The following is an 11,754-nucleotide window of genomic DNA, read 5'->3' as shown; positions in this document are numbered from 1 at the left end:
AGCAATGCTAGTGATATTTATGCATCTCCATGTTAAACATTTATAGATTAGAATTTCTAGAAGTCTCTGCATTCACTGATAAGAAAAAATGAGTTGAAGCATGTATATTTCAGTTCTCATCTGTGGTAGCCTGAATCCAATTCTGAGGATAAAAGAACATCATGGGAAAGTAGACAAAGTAAGACTTTTAAATTGGCCAGACATTTGACTCTTTGTAAATTCTATTAACATGTTCACGCATGTAGAGGGTATAGGCTGTATTTTATTCTGAACACCCAGCTGATTACCTAACTAAAACTATAAAACGGTAAATTCTCAAAAAAAAAAAATGTATGTTGTGTTGAACTGATCGTTATTCCAGCATCACTGGCACTGGGTGTTGGTGAAGTTGAATAAATGTTTCACAAATCCCTATATTCCAACTATTTATTTTCTTTAATGGTGAATTCTACTTCCCTAGTTTGGGTGTCCTTTCTTGTCTGTGATCTGGCTTTATTTATTACCCTAATTCTTGAGACCTAAATTACTTTCAGGTTGCTAGTTCTCTACCTTGATTACAAAATTCATAAATAAATTTTCTGCATCTTTTTTTTCTCGGCAGAATGTCAGTATAGATCACAAGAGGCTAGTGGTCCCATTTCTCAGACCAGAAACCGGGGAAATAAAATAAAGTATAGACTGCTTAGGACCACTACAAATAGGAAAATTAAATGTGTTGATCACCCGGTGAGTGGATGCTGATTTTATAGCATTCATACCTAGATAGTGCAGAGTGAATATGAGTCACCAAAGGAGTAGAGATAATTTTTAAAAATTATTTTTCACCTGAGCATTCTATTCTTTTTTTCAGTATATATAAAACATTCAAAATGTCCTAAAACTATGGCATGTTTAGGGGACTAGATTAAAGTAGAAGAGAAATGTTTCTATTTTTCTGATGATACCAGAAATTAGACAGCCAGCAAAAGATTTTGTAGCTCACAAGGAGCAGAACGCACTCATATTGATACACAAAAGGATATGGTAAGTAAAGAAGATTTGCGGTCATTTCTGAGCTTGAGTTTAAAGAGCATAAAAATAATAATGTGACACTGTTCTAAGCACTATACCTATAATAATCCATCTAATCTTCAACCAATGTCTGTGAGGTAGATGAGTTAGTACACCCATTTTATGGATGAGTAAAATGAGAACAGAAGTTATACCTAATCCAGCCAATGTTATCTCTTGAGCTGGGATTTGAACTCTGGCAAGTTGGCTAGTGGAATAATATTCTTAACTGAAGCATACTTTTTTACATAGCTACATATCTTTGCAAAATGTTCTTAGGTTATAAAATAAATTATTTTTAATACTTAAAAATTTCATTCTACCAAGGATAGCCTGTAAAATTTGAGGTTAAAAATATATAGTTCTTGGGGTGGGTCACAGTGGCTCAGCAGGCAGTTCTTGCCTGGTGTCTGCCCATGCAAAAAAAAAAAAAAGATAGTTCTTGGACTTTAACACGAGGATGTAAGGGAAATACATGCACTTTGAAGAAGCAACCTAATGAATGGAAGAAGTGAGCGCACAGGAAGAAATGTTTAGAATGCAGGGTATAGTTCGCTTTTGTAAACAAATGCTGACTAATATGCTTGTAGTTCAATAGCAAGGGACCAATAGAGTAGAGACTAAACAACACTCGTTATCTCGAAATGGAATAAATCATGTTCATTCAGAAGTTATTTTGATGTCTAATAATATGAGAAATCACAGAACAACAGTGACATCTTGTTCTACACAAAATAGTTCATGACTATTTTGTCTACTCAAAATAGTTCATGACTGAGTTTTCCAATTTTAACACTACTTACACTTGTAATTGAACCCATTTGCCTGGGAGAGAATTAATTTTGGAAGAGAATTAATTTTGGGAGAGGATTAATTTTGGGAGAAAATCTGTACACGGAATAAAATATGCACACTAGTTCTCTTTTTGTTGAAGAACATGATGTATTTATTTACTTTCTATCAAAACTGCTGAACTTCTAATATTCCCATCCAGCAGTTATGAGGTCAGCTTATAGTCTTTGTCATTACTCTGTGACTAGAACACCTTGATGGTTTAAGCAGTTGAAACTGAAGGGGAGAAAATTGACTAAGTTTTTCTCATCAACTTCTCATCTGAGAGTTGGACATTGCCTTTAGAGACAATTAGAGGCAGTATAGCTCAGAGAATCAAAATGACTTGATTAAAGTCACTCAAATACTTAGAGATATTTAAGAAGTATAAAAGAGCAAAATGAAAATCTTTCTGAGAGAATGAACCCAAATATCATTACTTGTGCTGTTTGGTGCTACAGAAACATTAAGAAATGCCTAAAAGATGGTATAGCAGGGATGAGAAACATACCCAGCAGTATGCTATAAAATGTTAAATTATAAGTGATGCCCTGTGCTTTGTGAAAGGAATTTTTGAGGAGCCATACGGGAGCTTTCATGCACTGGATTGGATTGAGCAGGAAACCAGGAAAACCATGAAAATGGACAAATGGCACAATTTTTAATGGTTGGTAAATTTAAAATTTACTAAGAAAGTTTTTATTCTTGTGTTGTATTAAAACATAATTTGGAATAATTCTGAATTATATTCTTATAAATAAACCTTCTTATTTACTGAATGAAATTATATTTCTCAGTCTCCTATCATTCACACTGAAACATACCTTCGAGGAACCAATCTTTGTTCTACCCTGCTTAATTATGTATAGTGAAATTTTTCATGCTGTCAGTTTTTATCATCATGCTCTTGCTAATACACACTGATTTTGCTAATTTAAATTCAACTATTCTGCGACTTCCAAGCCCATACTCATGTTCTACTTGTAGCTTTTTCCAACTATTAAAATTTCTGCGAGACCTCTCTTTTCTTTGAATAATTAGAGACCTTATAGTTGTCTCTAATTTCCAAACTTTCATCATAAGCAATATTGCATATTTATGTAGTTGTTTCTTGTGTTAAAGTCACATTTCATTAGGTATATGGTGTATTTCCTGAAAGCAGGGCTGTAAGACATCTTTTGTATCAGTATATTCTTGCCTTATTATTTTGGTAAGTGCTAGATTTTTCAAAAGATTTTATTTAAACATATATTAAAATAAGTAAACAGGGCCAATTACACTTACCACAAAAAGAGAAGTTTTGGTTACAACAAAGCATGTTAATAAAAACATTATAACCAGTGTCTTTGGCATCTTTTTCAGTATATATCAAAGTATAAAATTAATACAAACCTTATAATAAAAAAGTACATTAACTGAAAACCAGGAAACTCTCTTTTTTTAAATTCAGGTCTTTCTGAGTTTAGCAAACTCTCAAGATAGATAAAAATAAATATCTATCATATACTTTTATATATATACTTATGTCTATATCTCTATCTCTATCTACCTAGCTATCTAGCTACTTACCTACCTACTTATCTATCTGCATGATGTTTTAAATAAGGTTGTAGATTATAATTCTAATATAATTATAATAAATACCAACATTAGTCTTGCTTCCTTTATTGTACCATATCTTTTTGGGTTTCATATGGGCATAGATGACAATATTAGTTAAGAGTTCAGTATTGTGTGCAATAAAGTTCAAATCACTCTATCCTTAATTTGCATTTTACTTACAGCTATAGGTGGTTACAAGTCTGATTTTGAATATCCCCTTTCAGGTATCAAATTAGAGAGAATGGATCATTTGCTTCTCTGAATGCTGATGGTTTTTATAGTTCCAGAGGATTTGTTGATACCAAGTGGATTTGCAGCAAAACTAAATATTTATAGAACAAGTAAAATTGAAAAATTGTCATCATACTTCAAAGATCAAGGCAAAAGTTTCTTCTCATTTGTTGTACTATCCAATACAGAGCCTTGCAAGTTATAAACAAAGGGATTGAAAGTTTCTAAATGAGTGATAGATTACAAGCAGAATCTCATCAATTAAAGATACATATCTGCTCAATGTGAGCACAAATCAGGAAGCTTCTGACTCTGTTAAATATGAAATCAGCACAAGAAAACATTTGATGTAGATGAACTGTGACTACAATAAGAGTTACTGAATTAAAAATTTATTGACAGGCCAGCCAAGAATTTCAGCTCAAAGCTTGGAGACATGAGTGGTTTATGCGTGTAAATATTAAAACGCTAACTATAATTTTGACTTTGCCTTAAAGAAATGTTATAGAAAAATTGCCTATGAATGGATATTTACTTCAACCATCTCCTAAAAACAAGTGGAAAGCATCCAGAATAAAATGTAATGTATAAATAATAATTACTAATAAATTATCAGAATTGTGAATTACAACTTCATAGAGCACATGGTAGAATATGTAATGGAATAATAAACATCAAAACTTACCAAGCAATAGGGCATTGAAAAATCTTAGGCAATCTCTCAAGCAAGAGCAAGGCATGGGCTTGTGAGACATCCCTGGAGTTTTCGTAAGATTACATTTCGTAATGTTCTGGAGGACATTGAAAAAATTTTAACAAAACTATTTTTGCTATGTTGCTTTTGAGTTTAAATATCTGCGTGGGGTAACTGTGATCTGTGTGGGTGAGTGAATGGATAGACACCAAGTGGGGTGAAGAAGCTAGAGGAAAAGAAAGTATCTAGGTTAAGGTGTGAACAAAAACAAAATGGAACAAACAAACCAAAAAAAAAAAAAAACATTCTTCTCTCTTACCTTTAACAGGGACTTCTTATTTTATTACTTAGTTATAGATATAACTCTAATTTTCTTATAAATGAAAGAGGAGATTGTTTATTATCTCACAGATATTTGTGTTCGTCCTGCCTTTAGTTGCATTGCATTCAGGAATGCAAGCAAACATCAGCCTGCAATCAAGTGTGTGCATCTTGCACCTGTGAATCATGTTGTCAATAAGAAAACTTGGAAATAATGAAATAGCAGTTCATTTCAGAGAATGTCATGTATTCAATTTGATGTACTTAAACACAGGGTCAGTTCAAGTTCAAGTTTTACCTTGAACAACACATATAAGTTGTTCTTTGTGGTTTCTTCATGGCTACAAGTGATTTTTGTTAATTGCATTGCAATTTAGTGATTCATCCTTTTTTCTTTCTTTTGACTCACAGTTAAAATAGTATAATTCTTGATGTCTTCCAATGAACTAGAAACACCATCTTGAAAGAATTAAGTCATTATCTCACTTAGTGCTCTTTATTGTTGCATTTATTTTGAAATATGAATGTGTTTTGATTAAATTGAGAGGAAAAATAAGAAACTCTACATCATATAGAATTTCAGTTAGAAACTAAGAGAGTTGTAAAGTTGTCAATATAAAAATGTTTAGATATAAATTTGATTAAAGAGGAGTAAATTTTAGAATAACATCAAAAACAAGTAAGATGAAATGTTATTTCAAAGAGCCATCTCATGCTTACAATATTTTAATACTTTATTACCAGTTGAAAATTTCATTTTGACAAAATTAAAAAACTGTTCATTTGAGGCAAAGAAAGGCCTACAGAGAAAAAAGTCATAACTGTATCTATGTGCCTGATCTATTACTCCACCTACTTTTTAGAAGAAATTAGAAGCCAAGAAATAGAACCCACAGACTGGGTATCAGGTGGGATTAGCAGAAGATTATATTTAATCACCTTCTGTAAACACTGAAAGAATAGGGAATTGTATTTCCTTGTTTAAAATAATTTTACCAAATGGTCTCATTAAGAAGTACTCTGTATGGAATATCAGAAAATTTCTTATTTGTATAAAAACAAAAATAATAAGTATTCTATTAAAATGGATAGGCACTAACATCCATATATATATGTAGAGAGAGAGAGAGAGAGAGAAAGACTTTATTTAAATGTATGGATTTGCTTTTTTTATTCTTGGTTATTGTTTTGAATATATGGCCACATGATTTTATAATAAATTTCATGCTATTCTATTTGAATAAAAGATTCAGAATTATTCCATGCTTCAAATATTATACGTATACATGTATCTTCTCTTTCTTTCCCATCCACAACATAGCACACATAGAAGAAAAGCATTTCTTTAAAGTCATTTCATTCTGAAGTTTTTAAATGCAAAAAATAAAAACAAACACCCCAAACTATTAGCTGCAAAATAACTACTAACTTTTTCATTTAGTTTTTCTATCACTGTTGTGAGAAAGAAAAAAAATACATGTATACAGCAAAAATTCTGTAAAGAAGTTGACTTTACAATTAATTTTGGAGAAAGAGCTTTTTATTTATTATTATTATGTCTTGTCTCAGAAATTTCCCATTAGAAACTTTACCTAAAACAATCAAATCCTTTACATCTGCCTCTGTGTTAAACTGCAAAGTATCTCTACATTTTGTTATAAGTTCGTCACCACTGGTTCTACTGGGTGTGGGGAAGACAGCCTGCCTCTGGCAGATGCCATTGAATTTGGAGTTGCATTCTTCAGAATACACATGTTTTCCTATTACGATGGCACGGCTTTTGTTAGCAGTCAGTCCGATCATAGAAAAACTGGGAGAAAAAAGATAGAGTTTTGAGTACTTATCATAGCATAATGGTGGTATATTGTAAATATTTCCTTCAGCCAAAATTTTAAAAGTGCTTCTTCAGCAGTCAAAATTTTGCAGAGGTTTTAGAATGGGTTCTTCTTTTGTTACTTATAATTGTATTTGGACACTTTTGACATGGAGCACACATAGAAGAAGAAAAGCATTTCTTTAAAGTCATGGAAATAGACATAAAAACTATTTAGATTCCTTATTAACTCTTAGATTCCTTATTAACTTCAATCGTATAATAGGGCTAGAAGAGGAGAGAATGTGTGAATGAGGTATTTTTGGAGAGAGCTATTTTCTTAAGCACTGTTTCTAGGTACTGATCATTATTTAAACAGCTATTATAATCATTTGCATGCATGTCATTTTCCTTTAAATTATAAACTGAAAGCTTTTAAAAGGGCTACATTGTACTAACAACAACATAGGTTTACAAAAAAGGGTAGATGTTTCTTATTAATATTTTTCAAAGTCTGCACTCAAGCAGGTCTGAGGAATGGTACTGCTTCATACTTTAGTTTTGTGTTCATGACAGATGATAATGGATAGAGAATAGAACTTATACATCTAGAAAGAAATGAATATCAAAACTGAAAACAGCTCTCTATCATCCATGATCTCTGCTTCAAAATTGTCACCGTTTAAATGTTTGAGTAGTGTAAAGCAAATGAGAACACAGAGGAGAAAGTGCAAATGTAAATGCCACTTAAGAAAATTTTATAGCATTCCTACATGATTATTTTATGTCATTCACACAAAAACATTATGAGGATAATATTGTATTTTTTATACAGATGAGGAAATTGGCATCCACAAGTTTAGGTGAATTTTCTAAGGTTCCAAATTGAAATTCACATTTTCTGGTTTCTTTATTTTCCAGATGCTTTATTTTCCAGAATTTTTAAAATTCTGGGTGAATTTTATCTCTGTGTTTACCTTATAAGAAGAGTTCACATAATATTACTTTAGGAGAGATTTAAATCAGCTTAAGTTTAAAAAAAAATTATCGTTTATTGACCATTTAATAATTGCCAGGTGCCATAATAAATACCTGCATCTCCATTTTGCAATATGAATGAATATCAAAAGAAGAAAGAGAGGAAGGATCAAAGAAAGGGAGAAAGGAAATAGGAAAAAGAAAAAATGGGAAAGAAAAAGGAGAGCGTTGTAGTTTGAAGTGGAAAGACCCTGTTCGCAAAGCTGATCTGTTCCCGCAGGTGTGGGCCCATTGTGAGTAGGATCTTACACTGAGATGTGACCCACCTCATCCAGGGTAAGTCTTAATCCTCTTACTGGAGTCCTTTAGAAGAGGATATAAGACAGAGAGAAAAGCCAGAGAAGCTGAGACAAAAAGACACACAGAAGCAGAGAGAAAACACAGAAACAGAGAGGAAGCCACTAACATCAGAAAACAAAAGCAATGAAACCAGGAGAGAAGAGACAGACCAGCAGGTCATTAAGTGCCTTGAGGATCACCAGTAGCCCATCTCCAGGGAGAAAGCATTGCCTTTTGATGCTTTGATTTGGGCATTTGCATAGCTTCAGAACTGCAATTATTGGCAGTTAATAAATCCCCATTGTAAAAGCCAACCCATTTCTGGTATACTGCATTTCGTCAGCTTTACAAAACAAAAGCAGAGAGAAAAAGAAAAGAAGGGAAGGAAGAAGAAAGAAGAGCCTGGAAAGCAAGGAAGCTTAATTTAAAAATACATATCTATGAATATTACAAAAATGCCCACCCACAAGAACTTACAATTGCAGAACTAAAGAGTATCCTTCATTCAAGTCCACTGGTTTCCTTGGGATGTAATGTACAGACAAACCCAACTGAAATACCCAGATTTTAAACTGTTTTGTATGAAACCCTATAGAGGACACAAGATAAATTCATTCATTTATTCAAACAAATCTTGATGTCTTTTGTGGAACAAATTGCTGTGCCAGAAATTGATGGAATTATAAATAATAGTTTTCTTTTTTCCATAAATAATAATTTTTTTCCTCTGAAAAAGCAAATGTTCAAATTTAACATTTAACAAATGTTAAAAAGCAATGACAATAAACCACCCACTCTTCTTAAGAAGCAAACTTGCACCTAGAAATTGTTCCTTTTGGACTGAGATTTCATTTTGATTTCTCACCAGCTCATCCAAATTTTGAATCACCAGCAAATGTTCTTGCAACTTTGTACAATCATGTCGACTCTCTTTCCAAGTTTTGAAAGAAGTTGAAAGCCAGTAACATTTCCTTTTGTTCAAAAGCCAGCCATTCAGGCACTTAGAGTTATTTCCTGAGGGAAAATGCAGGGACAAATAAATTAAACTCCATAGTAAATAGAGAAGGGGTGAATAGTATCAGATATAATTGACTGGAAAACAGATCTTTGCCTAAACTCACTTTTTGCCATTTAAGGGCAGTTTCATTAGTATAAAGGAATGGGATTAATTCACTAAACTGCATATTTTCTGGACTAGGACAGAACAAAGCTTGTGAATTCTGTACTACAGAATTATAGGAAACTACTTTCAACCTTTCAACAGTTTATTACTAACTGAAAAAGTAAAGCCATGGTGTTTAAATTTCTCCACCCTCTGACACTATTCTCTTCTTCGAGGCTGTCCTTACAACCTGTCTGCCCTCTACTTCTGTGAAATTACTTTACATTACCTCAACCTGTTGGACAATTTTATCCTCCTGTTTTTTCATTCACACTGTTCAATTAGCCTTGAATAGCTTTCCCTTTCTTTCTCACCCTCTAAATTATATTTTAAGGTCCAGTTGTATTGTCACTTCAAAAAAGAAGCCTTTGACCCATCATGATTTCTGTCATGCTAAGACTTATTTGTTTGTCATTTGGTAAGCAATGAATTGCCTATGTCCTAGTCATCTGTAGACTTCTCTGTCTCCTGTACCTGACTGAAAAGCTCTTTTTTTTTAATTTCAGGAGTTTATTTTATCTAATATTAATATAGCTGCATGGTTTTTTTTTTTACCATTTTTTTGGTAAAATGTGACATATATACACAAAACAAAGAAAGAAAAAAGCAATAATTTTCAAAGCATACTTCAGAAAGAAGCTACAGAACAGGTCCCAGAGTTTGTCACGGGTTACCATTCTCTCATCTTAGTCTAGCAGCTCCAAACCACTGGCAGCCTTAACAGAGTTATAATAATGAAGTTATACAGTATCTATTATTCTGTTTGACTTATCTCATTCAGCATTATGCCCTTAAGTTTCATCCACATTGTCATATGTTTTCGAACATCATTTTGTCTAACTGTGCATAATATTCCATTGTATGGATATACCACATTTTGTTTATCCAGTAGTTTGTTCATGAGCACCTAAACTGTTTCCATCTCTTGACAATTGTGAGTAGTGCTGCTCTGAACATCAGTGTGCAAATATCTGTTCGTGTCATGGCCCTCAACTCTTCTAGGTATATTCTGAGCATTGGTATTGCTAGATCATAGGGCAATTCAATATTTAGTTTTCTAAGGAATCACCAAACTGACATCCACAGTGGCTGAACCATACATTCCCACCAGAAGCCAATAAGTGTTACCATTTCTCCACATCCTTTCCAACATTTATAGCTTCTTCTTTGTTTAATAGCAGCCATTCTTATAGGTGTGAGGTGATATCTCATTGTCATCTTAATTGCTTCTCCCTTATATCCAATGAAGAAGAGCAATTCTTCATGTGATTTTTAGCCATCTGTATTTGCTCTTCAGAAAAGTGTCTATTCATATTTTCTGCCCATTTTATAATTGGGTCATTTGTTCTTTTTTGTTGGGCTGTATAATTTCTTTATGCATACAGGATATCAAGCCTTTATCCGATATGTGGTTTCCAAATACTTACTCCCATGGAGTTGGCTGCCTCTTCATCTTTTTAAAAAAGTTCTTTGAGGCACAGAACCTCTTGCTCTTAAGGAGTAACCATTTGCCTGTTTTTTCTTTCACAGCTTGTGCTTTAGGTGTAAAGTTTAAGATGCTACTTTCTATTACTAGATCTTGACGATGTTTCCCTACATTTTCTTCTAGTGGTTTTATGGTACTGGTTCTTACATTTAGGTCTTTAATCCATTTTATATTAAGTTTTGTATAGAGTATAAGATCGGGATCTACTTTCATTCTTTTGGCTATTGAAATTCAGTTCTCACATACCTATTTATTGAAAGGACTGTTCTGTCCCAGTTCAGTGGATTTGGTGGTGTTTTCAAAGTTCACATGTCCATAAATTTGGTGGTCAATTTCTGCACTCTCAATTCTATTCCATCGGTCAATCCTATCATTCTGCCAGTACCATGCTTCTTTGCCCACTGTGGCTTTAGTAAACTTTAAATTCAGAAACTGATAAACCTCCCACTCCACTCTTCTTTTTAAGGATATCTTTAGCCATTTGGGGTCTCTTTCCCTTCCATATAAATTTGATAACCAGCGTTTCCAAGTTTTCAAATAGTTTGTTGGGATGTTGATTGGTATTGTATTGAATCAGTAGATCAGTTTGGATAGAATTGACATCTTGATGACATTCAACCTTCCTATCCATGAGCATGGAATGTCTTCCCATCTATTTGGGTCATTTTAAATTTTTTTTAGCAATTTTTTGTAATTTTCTGCATTTAAGTCCTTGACATCCTTGGTTAGGCTTATTCTTAGATATCTGATTCTTTTGGTCACTATTTTGATTGTAATTTTTCCTTAGTTGTCACCTCAGATAGGTCATTGCTTGTGTATAGAAACAATACTGATTTATGTACATTAATCTTGTATCTCACCATGTCACTGAATTTGTTTATTAGTTCAAGTAGCTTTGCTGCAGATTGGAAGTTCTTGAGATGGGACTGTTATAGCCATCTTTGAATCACTTATTGAAGAGTACTTTTTGCATAATAGATGTCTAATTGTTGAATGTTGAATAATTGCTAATATTGTAATGTCAACTAAGAGCCTAAAATTTTATGAAAATTTATTTTATGATACTGAATTAATGTGTCCAGTGAATATATTTTTTTAAGTATAACACCAGTAGATACCACTTGAAAAAGTGTTATCATGGGTGGAATTCAAACGTATAAAGCTCCATGCATATCCTTAAGTCATTAGTACACTCTTAGCTAAAGCAAGTGATACCGATGCTGAATAATTATAAATTTAAAAATTAC

At 32.8% G+C, this 11,754-nt stretch overlaps 1 protein-coding gene and 1 pseudogene across 1 annotated transcript in view; one reads left to right on the top strand and one right to left on the bottom strand.

Annotated features, from left to right (window-relative positions):
• The first annotated feature begins 882 nt into the window (after positions 1-882).
• Positions 883-3,819, top strand: LOC143689820 (C-type lectin domain family 2 member A-like; annotated as a pseudogene).
• Positions 3,820-6,247: 2,428 nt separating this feature from the next.
• The window catches only part of KLRF2 (killer cell lectin like receptor F2), a 155,802-nt gene continuing 150,295 nt past the window's right edge, over positions 6,248-11,754 (bottom strand). Inside the window, exons 4-6 of the mRNA XM_077168211.1 lie at positions 8,725-8,873; positions 8,375-8,448; positions 6,248-6,539 (exon numbers count right to left, since the gene is read on the bottom strand). Of these exons, the coding sequence (XP_077024326.1) occupies positions 6,248-6,539; positions 8,375-8,448; positions 8,725-8,873 (515 nt within the window). The remainder of the gene's footprint in view (positions 6,540-8,374; positions 8,449-8,724; positions 8,874-11,754) is intronic.

This window comes from Tamandua tetradactyla, chromosome 7 (assembly GCF_023851605.1).
Source record: "Tamandua tetradactyla isolate mTamTet1 chromosome 7, mTamTet1.pri, whole genome shotgun sequence".
Lineage (NCBI taxonomy): Eukaryota > Metazoa > Chordata > Mammalia > Pilosa > Myrmecophagidae > Tamandua > Tamandua tetradactyla.
Note: the sequence above shows the minus strand (reverse complement) of the source record. Positions and strands in the feature narration are given on the sequence as shown.